This window comes from Bufo bufo, chromosome 2 (genome assembly GCF_905171765.1).
Source record: "Bufo bufo chromosome 2, aBufBuf1.1, whole genome shotgun sequence".
In the NCBI taxonomy this organism is placed as follows: Eukaryota; Metazoa; Chordata; class Amphibia; order Anura; family Bufonidae; genus Bufo; species Bufo bufo.
Window position 1 is genome coordinate 835,060,337 of NC_053390.1, and position 25,049 is coordinate 835,085,385.

General features: G+C 50.3%; 1 protein-coding gene across 1 annotated transcript; it reads left to right on the plus strand.

Moving 5' to 3' along the window:
* The first annotated feature begins 1,207 nt into the window (after positions 1-1,207).
* Positions 1,208-21,894, plus strand: LOC120991105 (PC-esterase domain-containing protein 1A-like). The gene is made up of 10 exons (XM_040419995.1): positions 1,208-1,346; positions 15,161-15,256; positions 15,364-15,443; positions 15,635-15,867; positions 15,937-16,078; positions 16,379-16,619; positions 16,774-17,058; positions 17,136-17,186; positions 18,509-18,583; positions 21,040-21,894. Exons 1-10 carry the CDS (start codon positions 1,208-1,210, stop codon positions 21,258-21,260), a joined length of 1,563 nt encoding a protein of 520 aa, XP_040275929.1. The 3' UTR covers positions 21,261-21,894.
* Positions 21,895-25,049: the final 3,155 nt, after the last annotated feature.

Sequence of the window (25,049 nt, forward strand, 5' to 3'; positions counted from 1 at the left end):
GAGAGAAGTGTCCGGACCGAATGGAGAAGACGATGACAGAGAAGATCTACATTGGAGGAGACGTCACCTGAAGGCTCTGGATGTGACAGGTATGTGCTGCTGTATAGCAAGTACAGCAAAATGCAGTGTGTGGGGGGAGGGTCGATTTAGAGAACTGGGCCAGGGTTAATGCAAAGTGTTAATATGCACTGTGAATATAAGCCCAGTACTGTGTTGTCACTGTGCATATTAACCCTTTACTGTGATGTCACTGAATATTAAAGGGATACTTCGGGATAGGAAAATAAATCCACTATCCAAAGGATAGGAGATAAGTGTCTGATCGGAGGGGTCTGGCCGTTGGGATCCCCCACGATCTCCTGTATGGTACTCCGGATCTCCTTGTGCCCGGAGCGATGGTCAACACTCCCCCTCCATGTATCTATGGGAGAGCCACAGATACAGCACTTGTGTATCTCCGAGTCCTCCATAGAGATGCATGGAGGGGGAGTGTTGACCACACCACCGCTCCGTGTGGTGGTTGCCACAGCTTATTTCTTGAGGACTGAGACGGGGCGCCGTACGGGAGATCACGGACATCCGAACGATCTTCGTGGGGGCCTCATGTTTAGGTTTCGCCTAAGGCCTCACAAAGTCTAGAGCCACCTCTGAACCGATCTTAAACTCCGCCTACCACCCCCAGTCCAACGGGCTCTGTGAACGGTTTAACGGAACACTTAAACAGATGATCCGCACGTTCATAGACACTCAAAAAGACTAGGAACGGTTTTTGCCCCACTTGCTCTTTGCCTATAGGGAAGTACCCCAAGAATCCACGAGATTCTCCCCTTTTGAATTATTGTTCAGGAGGAGAGTGAGGGGTCCCTTAGACCTTATCAGAGAACACTGGGAGGGAGGGGTAACTACGAATGGTACCCCTATTGTCCCATACGTGCTGGAGTTTAGGGAACGCTTGGAGGCTCTGACCCAGACGGTACGTACTAACCTCCAAGCGGCCCAACAACGACAGCGCAGATGGTATGACAAGGGGGCCAGGGACCGCAGCTTTCAGGTCGGGCAGAAGGTGTTAATCCTACGGCCAGTCCCTAATGACAAGCTGCAGGCCTCCTGGCAGGGCCCATACAAGGTGGTGGAGCAAATCTGCGATACCACCTATGTGATCGGCCCGTGCGCTGGAGCAGGGGGCAGACGCATGCTCCATGTGAACATGCTGAAGCCCTACTACGAGCGCATAGAAGAGGTGACCGCTATTTGTGCCTCTGCCGCAGGGGACTTTGACATTTTACCTCTCCCAGATCTCCTAGAGAAAGAGGGCCAGAAAGAGGACCTGGAAGAGGTTCAGTTAGGTGAACGGCTGAGTCCCCAGGAAAGGGCGCAGGCTCATAGTCTAATAAGGGAAAAGGGAACCACTTTTTCTAATCTCCCCGGGTACACCCTGTTAGCCACCCACAGAGTAGAAACACCAGGGCAGACCCCTATCCGCCAACCTCCTTACCGCATACCTGAATCCGTAAAGGATAATATGCGCAAGGAAATTGAAGAAATGCTACAACTAGGAGTCATAGAGCACTCTGAAAGCCCTTGGGCCTCCCCAGTAGTTCTGGTGCCGAAGCGGGATGGGACTACCCGCTTCTGCGTAGACTACCGGAGGCTTAATGATAAGACCGTATCCGATGCCTACCCTATGCCCCGGATAGACGAGCTCCTGGACAAAATGGCCAGGGGCCAATACCTCACCACAATAGATCTTTGTAAGGGGTATTGGCAGATTCCCCTAGCCGAAGACGCCATCCCTAAGTCGGCGTTTGTCACCCCGTTTGGCCTGTACCAGTTTAAGGTCATGCCATTCGGGATGAAAAACGCTCCGGCTACTTTTCAGAGGATGGTGGATCGGCTATTGGATGGGTTCCAGGAGTACGCTTGCGCCTATCTAGATGATATAGCGATCTTCAGCCACTCCTGGACTGAACACCTGACCCACATAGGAGCCGTGCAGTGTCCCAGGGGGTCAGTAGTGTAGCTTTTAAGTATGCAGGGATTTGTAGTGCAGGGCAACCCACTAACCTGGGATTCACTGTCGTCTTCAACCGGGTCAATACTGGAACAGGCAGTTGATAAATGTCGTGACGCCAGTGCCAATTGAACGGTGACACACCGTGTAGTGATAGGTGGAATAATGGAGCGATCCGGATATTTATTTAACAGGTTAACTTTACTGAATGAATTTGTAGTTGGATGGACAGTCAGTGAATACAGTTCCAGAGTTGTTCCACAATTTATCATCCGGTTACAGCAGTAGTTCAGGCTTTTACTCACAGTCATAGAAAGACTAACTTCAAGACAGGCCTCCTAGGATCAGGGATTTCCTCTTACGCAAAATGCAGCAATACCCTTCAGGCAACTATTCTCTCTGCAGGGGTATACTTATTTCTTCTCCTGCTTTAGTTCCTGGTTGTAGGCAATACCCTCAAGGTCCAGCCACCTAAATCCTGGTGATAACCCTTGAGTAAAGGTTTGGTAGAGGTCTCTTCTCTCCCGATGGCAGGCTCTATCTTTGGAGTACCTCAGGTATAATTAACCTGGAAATCCGGGTGGGAATGATCCTCCACACCAGTAGTGCACTTTCTGCACCCCTCACTGGGTCCTGAATCTTCCAGAACTGAACTCTAGAAACTTCCAACTCCCTACCTAGGCTAGGCCCTAGCCTATTTATACTACACTGGGGGCTCCCTCTGCTGGCTGGAATAAGAATTGCCTGCAACAGGCCTAACTTTCTTAAAGGGAGATACACATTATAATATAGCAGTGTCGGGTAACCTACCCGTATGCTGCAGCCGTACTAGACCGTATTAGGGAGGCAGGATTAACTCTGAAGCCCAGTAAGTGCCATATAGGGATGGCAGAAGTCCAATACCTAGGACACCGGGTAGGGAGCGGCCAACAAAAACCCGAACCGGCTAAGGTAGAGGCTGTAGCCAAATGGCCAACCCCTCGTACCAAAACTCAAGTACTGGCATTCCTAGGGACCGCAGGATACTACCGTAAATTTGTACCCAACTACAGTACCCTGGCAAACCCCTCACCGATTTGACCCGCAAGAATCTCCCTAAGATAGTAGTCTGGACCCCAGAGTGTGAGCAGGCATTCCAGCAACTAAAAACGGCTCTTGTGCATTCACCTGTACTTGCCGCCCCTGATCCAACTAAACGCTTTCTCGTCCACACAGACGCTTCTATGTTTTGGATTGGGGGCAGTACTGAGCCAAGTCGGAGAAGATAGCGGCGAGCATCCAGTGGCTTACTTAAGCAGAAAACTTTTACCCCGGGAAGTAAGCTACGCCGCCATAGAAAAAGAATGCCTGGCCGTGGTGTGGGCCCTTAAAAAGCTGCAGCCCTATTTGTACGGACAACCCTTTTCCTTACTCACAGATCACAACCCGTTGGTGTGGCTGAACAGGGTGTCAGGAGACAATGCCCGGCTGCTGCGCTGGAGTTTGGCGCTGCAGCCTTTTGACTTTACCATCCACTACCGCCCTGGGAAGCAAAATGGCTACGCCGACGGGTTATCCAGACAAACTGAACTTGAAAAGTGATCTGTGAGCGCTCCTCCGGACATCCCCAAGCCGATCCGTTGGGATCAGACTGTGTATGCCGGCTTGGTTCTGGAGGAGCATTGTGGCAAACCTAGCCACTTACAGAATGTCTTTCTTGTCTGTACCTCTTTCCCTCCCCCCTTTTCCTGTCCCATTGTTCCCCCAGCAGGGTGTTGTCTCAGGGACACTGGGAGACCTGTGTAAAATAGCTTCAGTGTCCCCCCTCAACCTCCCATCAGCCCTTGCTATTGTCTGACCCCACTTTTCCTTGTACCATAGTAATCTATGTATTATATGTAAATGAGGCTGTTGGCAGTTTGAAACCAGTTGACTCCCAAACTGTGTGTCGTTCAGTCACTGGGGAAATTGTCTCTTGGTTATTGACCTGCTTCTTCAGCTACAAGGGGATTTAAGTGAAGATATTGAGGGTATACCGTGAAGCTCCGCAACAATAGCGATCTATTGCTCTGTGGATTACTTGGCGCTGCTATTTCAAGGGGAGAAGGGAATACTAGACGGTGACACGGATGATACCGTCACAACTGGTGGCAAGCAGCGGGATTTTCCCTTCTTTTTCCCTGCACAGAGGATTCAAGGAAGGCGCTAGTGTATGGTGCATGGAGGGCAACGCTGGCACTCGTTCAGCGACCCTGGCTTTGAAGGAGCTCAAGGGACAGAGCTAGCTACCGGGCAGCGTTCCTATCCACAGCAACATGGAAGAGGAGTTTAACTGGAGGTTGCAGCAGTACTTGGCCCAACAGGATGGGCCTTTATCAGAGGAGGGCATACTGGACTACAGAGATGCCACTCGAAAGGGGCTGTGGTATGACGCTTTGGAGGAGGTACAGCGGCAGCGGAGAGAGAGTCTTCCCAGTGAGGAACAGAGGCTCCAGGTACTCGTGGCCCTGCGGTCAACCTTCCTAGGAAAGCAACCCTTGGCTGAGTGGGTGACAGAACTGTGGACCCTGAGTTGGAGGGAGTTGTGGCTGGACAAAGCGTACCGGGCACTAAAGTGGTATGCCACCCAGCGCAACCCATGGATGACTAACCACTATCTGCCGGAGGGAGAGGATTATAATGGTCCGGGCTTACTGTGGGAAGCCTTTGATGAGGAGCGATGACTTTGGATGCCCCACAGAATGTCGGTTCTGGGACATCCACGACATCAGGGAAACTGAGCTGGACCTTCCCCGAGCGGACGACCTTGGGCCAGACCTGATTCATCTAGTCACCATGGAGTGGGAGCTGGAGCAGAGCTACCATCAACTGTTCAACCTAGCTCAACCACCATCCTCCAGCCCAGAGGATTGCCTGGAAATTATACCCTCTTTTGCCCAACAAACCTCAGAGGTGAGCAACCTCATAGACTTTTCCTGGGAGGACCCACAGATGGCAGGTGGAGATGGGACCGAGGTCTCTCTACCAGCCCTACAGGGATGCTGGGCCGCCTGCCCAGATCTCCTGCGGCAGTGCATATCACAGGGAGAGGAGACAACCGGTCTCTCTCCACAGCTGCAACCTGAGTTCCAGGGGTAGGAGATGCTGGGACCCTCTGCCCTACAGCAACCAGAGTCCTGGGGAGGAGAGGCAACCGGCCTCACCTTCCAACAGAAGGCGGAGATACCGGGAAAAGGGGAACACAAACCCCTCTACACGGGCGCAGATGAGACTGCGGGCTCTGTGCCAGTCCTACAGGGATGCTGGACGGTCGGTCCAGATCCCCAGCCATCTCCGCAGGGATACCAGGAGGAGGAGGTAAGCGAGCCCTCCCCTTCCCAGCTACTTCCCAACCGAGTAATGGGGGCAGGGGATGAGCCTGCGATGCCCACTGATCCCTCCAGCCGAGTTCTGTTGGCAGGGGATGAGCCTGCGATACCCACTGATCCCTTCCCAGCGGAAGAGCTGGCATCCGGGCAGAGCGCCGCTAGCCTCTGCTCCACAACCCCCTTGTTACAGGACTGGATTGCACCCCCCTCGCCCAAGCAGAAGAGCTGGCATCAGGGCAGAGCGCCGCTAGCCTCTGCTCCACCGACCCCCTTGTTACAGAACTGGCTTGCACCCCCCTCGCCCCAGAAGAAGTGCTGGCATCAGTGCAGAACACCGCTGGCCGCTTTTCCCCAAGTAGCCCCAGCGGTTTGCCTAGCTGCACCAGGGAGACTGAGGATGCGGAACTGTTTCACCACAACCTGGGATCTACAGACCAGTACTGTCCCTGGTGGGTGAGCTACCCTGTTAACTATTTACCGTGGGTGGGCAACTCTGCTAATGTTTCTGTGTGGGTGGGCTTCCCGACTAATCTAGGTACTGACCGACAGGAGGTCAGATACCTGTTTAGTCTTAATCCGGGTGTCGTAACGTCCTTATCGTGTATTATAGGATCCGGTTGTTGGCGTGAAGTAACCTCCTTATCGTGTATTATAGGAGCCGGGTGTCAGGGTGAAGTAACGTCCTTATTCTGTATTATAGGAGCCGGGTGTGGGGGTGAAGTAACCTCCTTATCCTGTATTATAGGAGCCGGGTGTCGGGGTGAAGTAACCTCCTCATCCTGTGTGACAAACTCCCCTCTTTTGAGGTTGCCACGAGTGCTTGGAGAGGACTACTTGCCCACCTCTTACCATGCGATTATGGTCCCATGTAGTATGCACCGGTTTTGTGCAGAAAAGTCATGAGTACAGCCAGGCCAAAGAGACTTTGAATTCCTGGTCTAATTCGTGTCATTTTGGGATGTGTTAAATGTCTATATGTATTGTAAAGGGTGGGACATTGTATGTTTGAGTAAGTGATGTCTGTTCCATTGTCTCTCTGTGTGTATTGGCGATTGTCCTCTGTCCTGGAGACAACCGAGTTGTAATTCGATTGTCTCTCAGGACAGAGGGCAATGTGTATTCTCCTGCCTGTGTTGATTATGTTAACCATGGTGTCTATGTGGGTTGTAACCTTTGTGTTATGGGTTAATGTATGTTTGTTGTGGGTGTCTCCCTTGCATGGGAGCAGGGGATAAAAGCAATTGTATTTTGCAATGTGAGGCCTTCCAGTAAAGTATTTCTAGCATTCAGCTTGGGCTAATTTATAGACTTATTTGGCGATACCAACGATAATAGCGATCTATTGCTCTGTGGATTACTTGGCGGTGCTATTTCAAGGGGAGAAGGGAATACTAGACGGTGACACGGATGATACCGTCACACTCTCTTGCTTGGAGCTGTAGGTACTTGGTGGGCAGAAGCCGACTGCGCTCTGCCCAGATGCCAGCTCTTCCGCTGGGGTAGCCTGTGGGAAGTCCGGCTCTGGAGAAGAGGATAGGGGAGGGCAGAGGCCGACTGCGCTCTGCCCAGATGCCAGCGCTTGCGCTGGGGTAGCCGGTGTGGACTCAGCCTCTGGAGAGGAGGATAGAGGAGGGTAGAGGTCGACTGCGCTCTGCCCAGATGCCAGCTCTTCCGCTGGGATGTGGTCATGGAATCCTATCCCCAGGACCTTGTTGCAGATCGGCTGTGGAGAGGAGGAATCGCTTACCTCCTCCTCCTGGCATTCCTGCGGGGTTGGTGGGGGATCCCATCTGCACCATTGGAGTTAGGGGTGCTGTCCCCCTGTGGTTGGGGAGAGAGACCGGTTGTCTCCTCTCCCTTCAAAGTACACTGCCGCTGGGGCATGGAGACGATGCTCTCCTCTCCCTGCAAAACATACTGCCGCTGGGGAGCAGGACCAACTGTCCCTACTCCCAGAAACTCTGGCTGCCGTTGGGGATCTGGGCCGACTGTCTATGAGGTCCCCTACCTCTGTAGCTGGTACTGAAGCAGGGGATACTTCAGTCGGGTCCTCCCAGTACACCTCCACAATATCCTCCCAGCTGAAGGGCTCTGGACCTGGGTCTGACACTCTGCTCTCTCGCTGAGCCCTCTCAATGGAGTGTAAGAGATCTCGGTAGTCCTGCTCCAGTTCCCACTCCAGGGTTGCTAGGTGAGCCAGGTCTTTCTCTACCTCGTGGGGGTCCTCCCAATCCAGCCTAGCCTCCCTCTCGTAGAAGATGTTCTGAATTCTGGACTGTGCAGGGCTCCCGAAGTCAGGCTCTGCAAAGGACTCCCATAATAAGCCAGGACCATAAAACTCCTCTCCCTCTGGCTTGTCATGCTCAGCTGCCCAGGGGGAATGTTGAATGACATGCCACCTTAGGGCCTGGTAAGCGTCCTCTAGCCAAAGCTCCTTACATACCAGGCTCTGGAGCTCTGTTACCCAGTCATCCAGGGGCTGCTCTCCCAAGAGACCCATCCGCATCGCCACACGCTTCTGTAGCCGCTGCTCATAACTGGGGAGACTCTCACCTCGCTGCCGCTGGGCATTTTTCCAGGGCATCATACCAGACTTCCTTTCTGTCTGCATCCCTGTAGTCTGCGGCTGCCTCCTCCTCCTCGCCATAGAACGCTGTCCGAAGACTAGTTGATTCCATCCTGCTGCTGTAGCCAGTGGCGCTGTACGGATACTAGCGTTGCCCTCAATATACTCCACGAACGGTGTCTCCGAGCTGCTTCTCCTCACACTAGGACGCCACCCCACTGCTTGCCACCAAATGTAACGGATCTCCTGGCACCCCGACCGGGTACCTCCGTCGATAGGTGCTCCTAGTGCTTTCCGAGGACTCCAAGCACTCCACTTGACACCGTATGCACTGCAGACCCCACGAACCGCCGAAGCTTGGTTGAGGTCTCGCCGTCTCCTACCCACCCTGGACCAACGACAAGGCTCCAGGCTCCAGTGGGTGAACCTCTCCTAAAACCAGAGAGCAGGAACTGCTCTTACAAGAGCTAGTAGTAAAGCCAGGGGAGTATAGCAAATCTTCAGCGTATAGCAATCCCCCAGTGTCGATCAGCTACCCAAACATCAGCCTCAACATGATAAAACAGGAACACTTTATTGAGGGCTACCCGCCCGTATTTATGCAGGTCCCCATCTGGTGGACACGCCCCTAGGGGACCAGAAGGAAGACTGTGACACAGGACAGATATGCAGCAACTCAGGATACACAGACACAACACATCCCCACAATGCATCATGGTTTCCTCCTCTCTGCCCTGGAGACACCCGAGGAGCAATTCAATTATCTCTCAGGACAAAGGGAAATCGCCAATACACATGTGGAGACAACAGGACAGAAATCACCACCCAAACACACAATGTCACACCCCCACAGCAAACACAGACATTTAACATATCCCCAGATAGCTCAAGTCTGAGTGCATATCATTAGGTGAATGGCACTCAGAATACACGAATACCATAAAATTAGCAGGTCCCCATGTGGTGGACACGCCCCTAGGTGACCAGAAGGAAGACTGTGACACAGGACAGATAAGCAGCAACTCAGGATACACAGACACAACACATTCCCACAATGCATCATGGTTTCCTCCTCTCTGCCCTGGAGACACCCGAGGAGCAATTCAATTATCTCTCAGGACAAAGGGAAATCGCCAATACACATGTGGAGACAACAGGACAGAAATCACCACCCAAACACACAATGTCACACCCCCACAGCAAACACAGACATTTAACATATCCCCAGATAGCTCAAGTCTGAGTGCATATCATTAGGTGAATGGCACTCAGAATACACGAATACCATAAAATTAGCTATCTGGGTACCCTCACAAAACATAAAATACAATTCCAAAGACAGATTTAAGCTGTGCGGCCGGTCTGTCTTCTCCTTTAAAGTTAGTATGGGCCATAATCCTGGGGCAAGAGGCTGGTAGCCAGGCCCCTCCGAAACCCAGTGGCAAGGTTGGTTTCGCCACATGGGGCATTACTATTACTGGGGGGCACTAATGGGAGCATTACTATTACTGGGGGCATTACTATTCCTGAGGGGTACTAATGGGGGCATTACTATTACTGGGGGGCATTACTATGCCTGAGGGGTACTAATGGGGGCATTACTATTACTTGGGGCATTACTATTCCTGGGGGGCACAAATGGGGGCATTACTATTACTGGGGGGCATTACTATTCCTGAGGGGCAGTAATCGGGGCTTTACTATAACTGGGGGGTATTACTATTCCTGAGGGACAGTAATGGGGGCATTACTATTCCTGGGGGGCACTAATGGGGCATTATTATTACTGGGGGGCATTACTATTCCTGAGGGGTACTAATGGGGGCATTACTATTACTGGGGGGCATTACTATTCCTGAGGGGCAGTAATGGGGGCATTACTATTACTGGGGGGCATTACTATTCCTGAGGGGCAGTAATGGGGGCATTACTATTCCTGGGGGGCACTAATGGGGCATTACTATTACTGGGGGACATTAATATTCCTGAGGGGCACTAATGGGGGCATTACTATTACTGGGGGGCATTACTATTACTGGGGGGCATTACTATTCCTGTGGGGCACTAATGGGGGCATTAATATTACTGGGGGGCATTACTATTACTGGGGGGCACTAATGGGGGCATTACTATTACTGGGGGCATTACTATTACTGGGGGGCATTACTATTACTGAGGGGCACTAATAGGGGCATTACTATTACTGGGGGCATTACTATTACTGGGGGGCATTACTATTACTGGGGGGCATTACTATTACTGGGGGGCACTAATGGGGGCATTACTATTACTGGGGGCATTACTATTACTGGGGGCATTACTATAACTGAGGGGCACTAATAGGGGCATTACTATTACTGGGGGGCATTACTATTCCTGTGGGGCACTAATGGGGGCATTACTATTACTGGGGGGCATTACTATTACTGGGGGGCATTACTATTACTGAGGGGCACTAATGGGGGCATTACTATTACTGGGGGGCATTACTATTACTGGGGGGCACTAATGGGGGCATTACTATTACTGGGGGCATTACTATTACTGGGGGGCACTAATAGGGGCATTACTATTACTGGGGGCATTACTATTACTGGGGGGCATTACTATTCCTGAGGGGCACTAATGGGAGCATTACTATTACTGGGGGGCATTACTATTACTGGGGGGCATTACTATTCCTGTGGGGCACTAATGGGGGCATTACTATTACTGGGGGGCATTACTATTACTGGGGGGCACTAATGGGAGCATTACTATTACTGGGGGCATTACTATTACTGGGGGGCATTACTATTACTGGGGGGCACTAATGGGGGCATTACTATTACTGGGGGCATTACTATTACTGGGGGCCGGGGGGCATTACTATTACTGGGGGGCATTACTATTACTGGGGGGCACTAATGGGGGCATTACTATTACTGGGGGCATTACTATTACTGGGGGCCGGGGGGCATTACTATTACTGAGGGGCACTAATGTGGGCATTACTATTACTGGGGGGCATTACTATTACTGGGGGGGCACTAATGGGGGCATTACTATTACTGGAAGACACGTAATTACAGCGACTGTGTTAAGCCACGCCCCCGCCCCCTTTGGGGTGTGACCTAACTTGTCCGTACTTTTTGCTGGGAAAGTTGGTAACCATTGCTTCACTCAATAAAGTTGTACAGTTTGAATATCATTTGGAAAGGGACATTCTTTTAAGCAGCGTATACGGCGGATGTGTAGCAAAGATTTAGGATCCAAACACTAGAGATGAAGGGGGTTGTAGTGGCTGCAATGGATACATGTCAGTCTGTGGATGCGGCTCTCCCATTGGCTGTCGGTCTCGCTCTGGCTCCTCCCACTTGCTGTGTGGCGTCTGAGGTTAAACAACTAATGCACGCTGTGATTCTATTTGTGGGCGGGGCGGACGCACGTGCCTGTGATTGTGGGCGGGGTTTTATATTGAGAGGCGGAGCGGATGATTCCGTTACTCAGAGCGCGGCAGCAGCAGCATCATCCTGAGAGAGAGAGCGGAGCGGTACCGGACGGTGTGTATGCGGCTGCGTTATCTCCTCCTATATGCTGCGCTATACTAGTAGAGAGATTTCTATAGACTGCTACATTATGTACTACTGTAATAGGCTGTTATACTGCAATATACTACTGTACACTTCCATACTGGTGTATATATACTGCTGTATACTCTTCTATATACTGCTGTATTATTATACCGCCATCTATTCCCTGGTGGTGTGTGTGTATACTGCTATATACTCTTCTATATACTGCTGTATTATTATACCGCCATCCATTCCCTGGTGGTGTGTGTATATACTGCTATATACTCTTCTATATACTGCTGTATTATTATACCGCCATACATTCCCTGGTGGTGTATATACTGCTATATACTCTTCTCTATACTGCTGTATTATTATACCGCCATCTATTCCCTGGTGGTGTATATACTGCTATATACTCTTCTATATACTGCTGTATTATTATACCGCCATCCATTCCCTGGTGGTGTATATACTGCTATATACTCTTCTATATACTGCTGTATTATTATACCGCCATACATTCCCTGGTGGTGTGTGTATATACTGCTATATACTCTTCTATATACTGCTGTATTATTATACCGCCATACATTCCCTGGTGGTGTATATACTGCTATATACTCTTCTATATACTGCTGTATTATTATACCGCCATCTATTCCCTGGTGGTGTATATATACTGCTATATACTCTTCTTTATACTGCTGTATTATTATACCGCCATCCATTCCCTGGTGTTGTATATACTGCTATATACTCTTCTATATACTGCTGTCTTATACCGCCATCCATTCCCTGGTGGTGTATATACTGCTGTATACTCTTCTATATACTGGTGTATTATTATACCGCCATCTATTCCCTGGTGGTGTATATATACTGCTATATACTCTTCTCTATACTGCTGTATTATTATACCGCCATCCATTCCCTGCTGGTGTATATATACTGCTATATACTCTTCTATATACTGCTATATACTGCCATCCATTCCCTGGTGGTGTATATATACTGCTGTCTTATTATCCCGCCATCCGTTTCCTGACGCTGTACATATGAGGAGCAGGGCACAGACATGATATAAGACGGGTTACAGGAGGAGAGAGCCCCTGCCCGTGAGGCTTACAATCTCACAGGGTGATGACCCCTCTCTGTACTCGGCTGTATTGTGTGGGGTATACACTGTGGAGATACAGGGTCTGCTGCAGAGCATCTCACAGGGTGATGACCCCTCTCTGTACTCGGCGGTATTGTGTGGGGTATGCACTGTGTACAGGGTCTGCTGCAGAGCATCTCTCAGGGTGATGACCCCTCTCTGTACTCGGCAGTATTGTGTGGGTTATGCACTGTGTACAGGGTCTGCTGCAGAGCATCTCACAGGGTAATGACCCCTCTCTGTACTCGGCTGTATTTTGTGTGGGGTATACACTGTGTACATACAGGGTCTTCTGCAGAGCATTACTCAGTATCCTGTTGCAGGCAGTGAAGGGGTTACCTTCTTCTGGTGTAGGAGATGTTTGCTGTCAGCTCTGCTTTCAATGAACAGAAACTGCTCTGGAGCCTTTTACGTTGGGCTCTTCCTGACTACAGGGGGCGTGCAGACTTATGCAGCTAGTGCCTGGTGGACACTCCAGTTCTCCCGCACTGTCACCACCCGGGGATTCCAGACCACTGGTCTGTGACTAGGCTGCAGGGAGCGGAGAGGGCAGATGAGAAGCAGCGTCCCTATAAGTCACATCAAGAATGCACCCCAAAGTATAGACAGACCCCAGTATAACTGCAGTCCTCCCATATTCCAGAAACAGAGCAAATCACACTCTGCTCATTCACTGGCTTGAGGACCTTCACAGATACTGTCATGTGACTACAGGTCCTTATACAGTAAGAGGTACTGCACAGATAGTCATGTGACCATTATACTGGAGACACTGTCCTGGATCCTGCAGAGATTGTACTGTGCGATACTCCATTATACTGGAGACACTTACCTTGGATCCTGCAGGAGGTTGTACTGTGTGATACTCCCTTATACAGGAGACACTGTCCTGGATCCTGCAGGAGGTTGTACTGTGCGATACTGTACAGGGAGTGCAGAATTATTAGGCAAATGAGTATTTTGACCACATCATCCTCTTTATGCATGTTGTCTTACTCCAAGCTGTATAGGCTCGAAAGCCTACTACCAATTAAGCATATTAGGTGATGTGCATCTCTGTAATGAGAAGGGGTGTGGTCTAATGACATCAACGCCCTATATTAGGTGTGCATAATTATTAGGCAACTTCCTTTCCTTTGGCAAAATGGGTCAAAAGAAGGACTTGACAGGCTCAGAAACGTCAAAAATAGTGAGATATCTTGCAGAGGGATGCAGCACTCTTAAAATTGCAAAGCTTCTGAAGCGTGATCATCGAACAATCAAGCGTTTCATTCAAAATAGTCAACAGGGTCGCAAGAAGCGTGTGGAAAAACCAAGGCGCAAAATAACTGCCCATGAACTGAGAAAAGTCAAGCGTGCAGCTGCCAAGATGCCACTTGCCACCAGTTTGGCCATATTTCAGAGCTGCAACATCACTGGAGTGCCCAAAAGCACAAGGTGTGCAATACTCAGAGACATGGCCAAGGTAAGAAAGGCTGAAAGACGACCACCACTGAACAAGACACACAAGCTGAAACGTCAAGACTGGGCCAAGAAATATCTCAAGACTGATTTTTCTAAGGTTTTATGGACTGATGAAATGAGAGTGAGTCTTGATGGGCCAGATGGATGGGCCCGTGGCTGGATTGGTAAAGGGCAGAGAGCTCCAGTCCGACTCAGACGCCAGCAAGGTGGAGGTGGAGTACTGGTTTGGGCTGGTATAATCAAAGATGAGCTTGTGGGGCCTTTTCGGGTTGAGGATGGAGTCAAGCTCAACTCCCAGTCCTACTGCCAGTTTCGGGAAGACACCTTCTTCAAGCAGTGGTACAGGAAGAAGTCTGCATCCTTCAAGAAAAACATGATTTTCATGCAGGACAATGCTCCATCACACGCGTCTAAGTACTCCACAGCGTGGCTGGCAAGAAAGGGTATAAAAGAAGAAAATCTAATGACATGGCCTCCTTGTTCACCTGATCTGAACCCCATTGAGAACCTGTGGTCCATCATCAAATGTGAGATTTACAAGGAGGGAAAACAGTACACCTCTCTGAACAGTGTCTGGGAGGCTGTGGTTGCTGCTGCACGCAATGTTGATGGTGAACAGATCAAAACACTGACAGAATCCATGGATGGCAGGCTTTTGAGTGTTCTTGCAAAGAAAGGTGGCTATATTGGTCACTGATTTGTTTTTGTTTTGTTTTTGAATGTCAGAAATGTATATTTGTGAATGTTAAGATGTTATATTGGTTTCACTGGTAAAAATAAATAATTGAAATGGGTATATATTTGTTTTTTGATAAGTGCCTAATAATTATGCACAGTAATAGTCACCTGCACACACAGATATCCCCCTAAAATAGCTAAAACTAAAAACTACTTCCAAAAATATTCAGCTTTGATATTAATGAGTTTTTTGGGTTCATTGAGAACATGGTTGTTGTTCAATAATAAAATTAATCCTCAAAAATACAACTTGCCTAATAATTCTGCACTCCCTGTATATGTGCACTGTCAGTGACGGCCATGTCTCTGTGTCTATTGCAGGTCCTGGATATTGGGGTCCGGTCATGGAGTGGTTCGGCTCAGCAGATGTGCGCCAGTTACTGCACAATAAGTTTGTCGCTGTCCTTGGAGACTCCAGTAAGTGACCACGTCCAGTAGGTACTGTGTACGGTCCTGTACACCACATGTGCAGAGCACTCCTCTCCCAGTATCAGGGCTGATGGCTCCGGGCTCGTGTCTTTCAGTTCAGAGATCCGTCTACAAAGACCTGGTGAAGATGCTGCAGAAAGACGCGTTTCTCTCTGAAGCCCAGCTGAGAAAAAGGGTGAGCTCCTCAATGATATCAGCACTGCTGTTATGTTACCACTCTTCGGCATTCTCTTGACATGCTCTGTGCAGCTGTGGACCCTGCTCTGTGACCTCCCATAAGATCAGCATGCTACCTTCCTGACATCCTCTGTGCTGCTGGTCATCGTCCTGCACTTGGTTCAGCCATTGTATGTGTTTTGTCTGCAGGGGGAGGAGACATTCGAGAATGACGCTCTGGTGGAGGGCGGAGTGCGGAATGGACTGCACAATGGGACCAGTTTCCGAGAAGTGCGGCAGTACCGGAGCAGCCACCATCTTGTACGCTTCTACTTTCTGACCCGCATCTACTCTACTTACCTGGAGAGCGTACTGACGGATTTCCGAAGGGGCCCCCAGCCCGATGTGCTGATAGCAAACTCCTGCGTCTGGGATCTCATGAGGTAACTGCTGCGTTTTAGTGTAGCCGCCATATTGATAAGATGGATCCTCACTGTCCTCATCTCCTGCAGGTATGACGACAAACATATGGAATCTTACAAGACCAATGTGGACATTCTGTTCCAGCGCCTCAAGGAGGTGCTGAGACCTGAATGCCTCATAATTTGGAACATGACCATGCCGGTCGGATTCAAGTATAACGAAGTCCCAGAGGTAACTCCGCCAATGTCTGTATCAGGGAAGACGGGCCACCTGTATGGATATAGCAGGCGCCATGTTGGCGCTGTGATGAAACCGAGCATGGGGCTTCATCCTTGTGGCATAGACATCCGAGGAGTTTTCATGCCCATCTGTCTGAGCAGGAGCCCCTTCCCTGATCCTGCCTGAAGAACGTGCATTGGGTGGGGGATTCCCTGTGTCGATGCGTTGGGCGTTGCGGCCTGGTTGTGCGGGGATTGGTGTTTATATTTACCCCCATGTAACCCTTTTGCTGTTCTGGGTTTCTGTCTCCAGAACATGGTACACAACCTGCGGATGGACATTGTGGAAGGGAACTTCTTCAGCGCCACTCTGGCAAATTTGCACAAGCTGGACGTTCTGGACATGCACTATCACTTCCGCTGCAACTTGCGTCTCAGATGCAAGGATGCCGTCCACTGGAACCAGGTGGCTCATCGGAAGTACACCCAGATCCTGCTGACCCACATCGCACAGGCCTGGGGGGTGGAGGTGCCAAAGGGAAAGATGCCGGAAGGTGAGTGTTGCTACTCCTCACATTGCTTCCTCTGGTCTAAGGAGCTCACAGTCTGGACTCTCTAAATCATTATCTAATGTTGTGCAAAGTGACGTAAACGAGCTCTGCTACATCTGCTAGTCTCATAACAACCTTCTCTTTTCTTCTGTTTTAGGTTATAATATTCACACTGCGCCTCATGACTCGGTTGCATTGAGAAAAGCTCCTCATCCAAAGCTGCCCCCCATAATCCAAGAGCGATGCAGCCCGGGTAAGATTCCATTGCTACCTACTCCCAGCGGGGCAGTTATGGGATCACAATACACTGGGCTGAGGCTGTTGTGTGCTGGGGTCACAATATGGGGGCAGCGGCTCATAGTCCCATTGCCTGTCTCTGCAGGGACCACATATATACCAGGATACACATCTTTTGATGGTAATGGCATTAACGCCATACCTGGTGAGTATCACTGCTTCCTACTTCTCTATGGACATACCCAGCAATGTTGTATGTAACCTGTGCCCTCTACCTGCCAGGTGTTCTGTGCCCCGAGTTCTACACTGATGAAAAACTCATCAATTCAGATGGTGAGGACTGAGCACAAGACATCTCCCTTGTCTCCTCCTGCGCAGTCATCGCCCTTTCCCTGTCTTCTCCTCATCCATCCTCCTCTTTTTCTTCCTTTTCCTCCTTCTCCTCTGCCATATCCTGTGCTTTCTATTCGCCTTTATCTTCTTCTCCCCTTCCTCCTTCTCGCCCCCCCCCCCCCTCTGCCATGTTGTCTCTTCCTTTTCCTCTGCTATGTTCTCTCCTTCCTCTTCTTATCTGCCAGTTGTCTTGCAGTGCACCACCGCCGCCTCTCGTCTTGCTCTGCTCCGCCGCTTCCTCTCGTCTTCCTCTGCTTCTCCTCCGCCGCCTCTCGTCTTCCTCTGCTTCTCCTCCGCCGCTTCCTCTCGTCTTCCTCTGCTCCTCCGCCGCTTCCTCTCGTCTTGCTCTGCTCCTCCGCCGCTTCCTCTCGTCTTGCTCTGCTCCTCCTCCGCTTCCTCTCGTCTTGCTCTGCTCCTCCTCCGCCTCCTCTCGTCTTGCTCTGCTCCTCCTCCGCCTCCTCTCGTCTTGCTCTGCTCCTCCTCCGCCGCCTCTCGTCTTGCTCTGCTCCTCCTCCGCCGCCTCTCGTCTTGCTCTGCTCCTCCTCCGCCGCCTCTCGTCTTGCTCTGCTCCTCCTCCGCCGCCTCTCGTCTTGCTCTGCTCCTCCTCCGCCGCCTCTCGTCTTGCTCTGCTCCTCCTCCGCCGCCTCTCGTCTTGCTCTGCTCCTCCTCCGCCGCCTCTCGTCTTGCTCTGCTCCTCCTCCGCCGCCTCTCGTCTTGCTCTGCTCCTCCTCCGCCGCCTCTCGTCTTGCTCTGCTCCTCCTCCGCCGCCTCTCGTCTTGCTCTGCTCCTCCTCCGCCGCCTCTCGTCTTGCTCTGCTCCTCCTCCGCCGCCTCTCGTCTTGCTCTGCTCCTCCTCCGCCGCCTCTCGTCTTGCTCTGCTCCTCCTCCGCCGCCTCTCGTCTTGCTCTGCTCCTCCTCCGCCGCCTCTCGTCTTGCTCTGCTCCTCCTCCGCCGCCTCTCGTCTTGCTCTGCTCCTCCTCCGCCGCCTCTCGTCTTGCTCTGCTCCTCCTCCGCCGCCTCTCGTTGGTGTAGAAGTTTGAGTGACATATGATATGACTAGCACTCGGTGAGACCTACCAAATAGTTGCTCAGTGGGTCAGAGAAAAGTCTTACCAACATCTGCACTCCAGTGTCACAGCGTGTCCACCTGTGATGTGACACACATATAAATAGAGATGTCACTGTGTACATACCTGACGTGTATATCTGTATATATCCTGTATACTGGCTCCAGTATTCTGATGGTGTTTTCTGTGTTTTCAGCTGCGTCGCCCTTTGTGACCGACAGCCCACTACTGACTGCTAACATAACCCCTGGCTATTTCACTACTCCCTCAGGTAATGACTGCAGTGATTTATAGGAGTGGGGCGCTTCAGATTTGAAGTGCTGCAATTTTTTTGGGGGGGGGGGGGAAGAGAGGGTGACAGCACCACAGAATGACCCTCCCATACTTGTAGCCCATGTGGAGTCCTGTCCTCTTCTTTAAAATCTCCCAAAGGAGACCTCCTCCACTAATTACCCTAATAGGATCTTACCCCAGTTACGTGGATCATATGAGGTGTTTCTTCACGGCCACACACAGAATCTCAACCAAAAGCCGGACTATCCCCAGGGGCGACTGCCATAGACTGTGCAGGAAAATTTCCCGATGTGCTGATGCTCAGGGGGCAACCCAAGCCCTCCTCATGGTTGCTGGCCAGGTACATAATGATCTTATGCTCTTAGCATTAATGGAGGAGCTTCAGGCACTTAGCCCCTGACCAGGAACTGCAGGTGCCCTCCTGAATTCAACGGTGTCCCCATCCTCAGGACAGTAATACAGTTGAATACTGCGGTGTGGGCAGCAGAATTTTGTGCCGCACTGTGGTATTTGGTTCTGCTGGGGCGATATTTTGTGCTGCACTAAGGTATTGCTGGTCCCTGCCTACTTGTGTTGCCCTGTCTTCTGTCAGTCTGGCTCCGCCTACAACATGGGGCCACGTTTATTTTAATTTTTTTTCAAGGGCCACTTTATAGCCCGGGCAATTACTAATACCAGCAGCACCACTCCCACTATACTACTACCACTCTCTCAACCGCTACCGCATGCCTGACTGCCAGAGGGTGGCCACAAAACCTGATCCCTGGTCTGTGGAGGATGGTGGAAGAATGATGTACTTGGCCATTAGAGGATGCCGGAAGTGGTTTCCAGCTATGCCGCTTGTGCCGTCAGGAACATCTGCTGCTCCACACGTTCCGTTCTGGACAACATGAAGTTTCCGCTTTACATGTTGGGCTCTATCTGAAGATTAGTTTCATAAATCCTTTACGTAACCCCACCTAAGCGTTAGGTCTGGTGTCTGTGGAGGTCATAACCCTTTGCTAACTGTCTATTCTATGAATGCCACAGGGACACTCGTGATAGATATATATATATATATATATATATATATAGCAAGTCTCCCTGTACTACTGATATTGGTAATCTGTGAAGTGTTGGCAGGTGTCCATGTACGCTTCCATTCACATTTTCCTCTCAGAATATTGGACCCATAGCATTTTAAACCAGATTTCTGACTCGTGACGCAGCCGTTGGCGCGGCTCGTGGTAGTTTCCCGTGTGTCTGGACCTAGTGTTGTGTGGATTACTACACCGTTATATGGAACCACGCAGACTTGATGTTTTGTGACTGGTCCAGATGGCGGTCTACCATCACATCCAATATTCCTCATTCTTATGTTTATCGCCTGCCTTTAACTCTTTCACTGCTGACACTCGGTACGGCATCAGGCGAAGCAATTTCCGTACAAGTTCTCATGACATGTATCTGCCATGCCACTCATATTCTTCTCCTGGATGTCTCCAACAATGATGGTGATATGAACACGAATTGTTAAGGTCCACACCAAACATGTACCGACTGATGCTGGATCAGGAAGGTCTGGAAATGGACCCAGAAACAGCCCTGTCCATACAATGGCCTCCACTGTCAGATATGTCATGTTGGACTCACCCTCAGAACCACTGCCCTCCACATAGAGAATCACCCGCCGGGCCGGACGGAGATGACGAGATTTACACAGCTGTGGTAAAACGAAACCTGTACTCTGATTGGTTATGAAAGCTGAGCTCTGATTGGTTGCTGTGGGCAGACACTTGTACTGCAGCCTGAACCATTACCCTGTATAAAGCACACAGCTGTGGTAAAACGAAACCTGTACTCTGATTGGTTATGAAAGCTGAGCTCTGATTGGTTGCTGTGGGCAGACACTTGTACTGCAGCCTGAACCATTACCCTGTATAAAGCACACAGCTGAGCCGGGGGCTGGTTATACCGCACTCGGAACCACTACTACTCCCACCAGCATCACTACTACTCACACTAGAACGTCCGGGGTAGTTGTATTGTTCCTTTCACCTCATGTAGAGAGTGTGAGAATTTTGTTGTGCTCGCCCTTTACTGGTTTTCTGGAGATCAGTTAAAAGGATCGGGACACTGACCTACAGCGAGGGCGACCCCTGGACATAGAGGCCCTTGAGGCGTCATATTCTGTATCTGGGAAAGCTGGGTTACTGGTGACCGATATGGTATTACAGCTGCTGTGGGGGTTGCCACCAGGTTTCCCAGACGTCTCAATGGCAAATCTACTGAATTACGAGAGCTTTACTGACCGGTTTTATGCTCCAAATATTATTATATATTTTAATTTTTTTTATTAAATCCTGTGTACAGGGAGTTCAGATGTTGGGTGGAGTTGTCCTTTCATCCTCATAGCCTGTGCTTATTAATAAACCCCATCCTCTCTTCTTCCAGGTCCTACGTTCTCCAGTCATCCATTTGCTGGAAGGAACTTCCTGGTCCCCAGGTTGCCGCCGCCGCCGCCGTACGCCAGCTTCACCCCCTTTCCCTGCTATGCCCCGTACCCACAGCAAGACTGGAATGTGAAGATCACATCGAGGAGGGTGCTGAAACCGAGGAGGGGCTGGACCCATCCATACCCTCGCCCTCCAGCGTACATGCCTAGGCTCTACTGACCTCAACCATCCGGGTACTCGGGGACTGCTGCGGTTCTATACAGGACCTGGTGTCACATGACACGTTTGCACTATACTGCTGTTGTTGCATTTTTTGCACTTTTTGTTCTAGAGTGAAAGTTTTTATAGTTTCTTGCTCGGAAGTACTCAGGATGATTCATAGTATTTGTTGATAAAGTATTCACTCCCTGAAAAGCCCCCAAGTTTGTTCACCCTGCTAATGTTCTATTACTATAGGGGTCGCCTTGTTATAAAATTGCGGCAATGATGATATGGTGCATTGACCTCTCACCCCCTGTCCTGTGTCTCCACAGTAAAGAAAATATTCACCCCACCCCCACCTCCCATGTTGCTGCTGTGGGTGATATTTTTGTTAGTTTTTGCACTTTTTTATGAGTTTGAAGGTCACTATGTGTCTCTTACTTTTCCCTTCATATGTTTGGTCGGTCATATATATGTGTGTGTGTGGGGTCAGCAGAGTAAATGGTGGCACCCCTGTGGCCAAGGTATCCTGTATGTCGCTGAGTATGAAGGAGCTGCAACCACCTGAGGTTCCGAGTGCTGCCTTCACACTGTCCTGTTTTTGTAAAAAAATGTTTTACGTTTTTGCTATATTGTTACTTTTATTGTTCACTTTTCCTGCATTTGGAATAAAGTTTATTCAAAGCAGAGAATAAATTTTTGTTCTTTATTTACTGGTTCATAAAAACGATGCGAGACTACAGTGTAGACTGACACAACAGATCAGTCAAAGCGTTAACATCTGAGATGTATATTCACTTTTCTGTGTGCTCCCGCATTTACATACTCTGCTGTCCTGGGCTTGGAGGAACCAAGTGGTCATCCTGAGCTAAAGATTCAGGAGTAGAATATCAGCTTTGCAGTGAAAAATGGCAAACCAAAAGTGATGAGAAGGGAGAGGAACTGTATTATGGTGCACGAAAAGCAATGTCATGTGTGTGGCTCTCTCTGCTTAAAGGTATGCTTTTGGACCTCCATGTCTGTCGTAGAAATAATAGGAAGCGGGCAGAAGGAGAGTCTGATGTGGTTCCGCTCCCGTGATTTTATACTTAAAGGGGTTCTGCAGTTTTTTTAAACTGATGATCTATTCTCTGGATAGATCATCAGCATGTGATCGGCGGGGGTCCAGCACCCGGGACCCCTGCCGATCAGCTGTTTGAGAAGGCAGTAGCGCCGCGGCCTTCTCTCTGTTTACCGCAGGCCCAGTGACGTCACGACTAGTATCAATGGCCTGGGCGGGGCTAAGCTCTGTTCACTTGAATGGACGTCACTGGGCCTACGGTAAACAGCGAGTAAGCCATGGCACTGCTGCCTTCTCAAACTGCTGATCGGCAGGGGTCCCGGGTGTCGGACCCCCGCCGATCAGATGCTGATGATCTATCCAGAGGATAGATCATCAGTTTAAAAAAAACTGCAGAGCCCCTTTAAAGCCTCTTTATGTATTGTCTGTTTCTTGCGGGAACCATTCATGATAGTCCTGATTGAGTGAAGACTGCAAGAGCATATGTCGTCTTCCCCCCTCTGAGTACCCCTAAGGCCCCTGGAAGACCCCTGTATTCAATAGGAGAATGGGAGGAAACTGAAGAACTTACCTGTGTATGATAATATTGTGAGACAGTGACAGGCCTCATATATGAAGGAAGGTATGTGTCTCCTAGAATGGTGCAGGAAACCTGTTAGAGGAGATGGGCCAGTGGGCTGAAGTGGTGGCTCCGTTTCTGGTGGGGGACGAACAGAAGGCCTACTTAGACCTCAGTCATGAAGATGCCCAGAACTATGGGAAGCTAAAAGGTGAGGTCCTGGCCCACATGGGGGTCAATACATATGTGCGGGCCCAGCGAGTGTACCAGTGGGCGTTTGTAGAGTCTCGGCCTGCCAGGTCGCAAGCTTATGATCTGTTGCACCTCGTGAAGAAGTGGCTCCAGCCTGAGTCTTTGGGACCAGCCCTGATGATAGAGCTGGTGGTGGTGGATCGGTTTGTGTGTACTCTGCCAGTGGCCATCCAACTTTGGGTGGGTCAGTGGGACTCGGTCAACCTCGACCATTTGGTCAGCATGGTCGAGTGGTACATGGCCACCCATGATTTGGTGTGGGACACTTCTCAAAAACGGGTGACAGCCTGACCCCCGGCACCACTTACAGAGACTGGGGAAGAAAAACGGATCTGAAACTGGATAATGCAACCCAATGGCCCATTAAGCGTGCTCGTGAGGACACCTATATCCGATGCTGGAGATGCCAGGGGCCTGTACATAGGTCCACTAACTGCCCTTTGATCACTGAACCTATGGACTGCGGGTTTGCTTGCAAGTCCTCATTCTACACTGGGCCTGTCTGTACAGCAGACACCCTGCTGAAGGCTGGTGAACCTCCTGTGTGCCAGGTGTCCATTAACTGGTACCGGATTAACACGCTGTTAAACTCCTCGTGCACGGGTCACTGGTTTCTCAGGAAAATACCTCTGAACAAAAGGTATCCGTTATATGTATCCATAGGGATATCTGAGAGTATCCGACAGCGATGATTGTCATAGCCATGCCGAGCGGGAAAGTGAAGCACGTGGTGGGAGTGGTAAAGAACCTTCCGTACGGACTATTTTGAGAAGAGACTTACCCATATTCTGGTCCTTATGGAAGGACAGAGTGCAACCCCCGGGTCCTGAACCTGACAACCCTGATTCCGGGGTACAGGCCGTAGGGATCCTCATCATAGGGCCAGAGTGTAACCCTGATAAGTTTCCTATAGAGGTATTGGCCGCTGAGGCCACATCTATCCCAGAGCTGGAGATGTCCCGGGACACGTTCGGGACCGCCCAACTTCAGGACCCCACTCTGGTACGGTCCAGAGAGAGAGAGAGTGACTGTAATCAATGGGGTAGCCCAACAACCGGGCGCAGAAGCGGTGTTTCCCCATATGGATGTTTCCCAGGACTTATTGTACCGGGTGGACAAGGTCCGACATGATGTAGTGGAGCAGTTAGTGGTACCACAGCCCTACCACCGAGCAGTATTAGATTAGTCTCACGCACATGTAATGGGAGGTCATCTTGGGGTCAAAAAGACATTAGAGCAGGCATCCTCAAACTGCGGCCCTCCAGCTGTTGCAAAACTACAACTCTGCCATATTTGATGTTTGCAATCCAAGAGGTACCCTATTCCTCAATGGGGCTTTCCCCGTTCGAACTGTTATATGGCAGACATCCCAGAGGCCTGCTGGACATTGCCAAAGAGACATGGGAGCAAGAGCCTACTCCCCATAAGAGCCTATTTTGAGAGAACATCTAGTAGAGGCTCAGGCAGCTCAGAGCCATGGGTATAACAGAAAGGCCACAGTCAGGACCTTTTCCCCGGGAGATAGAGTACGTTTCTGGCCAAGTGGCAAGGGCCCTATGAAGTTCGGGAAAAAGTTGGAGAAGTTAACTATAAAATATATCAGCCCCGGGCAAAGGAAACCAGAACAAATCTAATATGTGAACTTGCTAAAGGCGTGGAAGGACAGATAATCCCTGTGGGCCACTGAGGCGCTGGTTGGGAATAGTGTAGACCCTCCAACGTCAGTCCCGACAGAGGTATGAGTAAAAATAGCAGAATTCCTGTCAAAACAAAAAACGGGAGGTCAGGAAGTTAGTACAGCAGAATACAAACGTCTTTTCAGAAAAGCAGGATTTCCATTTTTTTTTATACTGGGCTGCGCTGCTGCGCAGTCTAGTATCTCTGAACATGAGCGCGTGGGTTCCCTCAGCAGCACAGGGGAGAAGGAAGCAGTCTC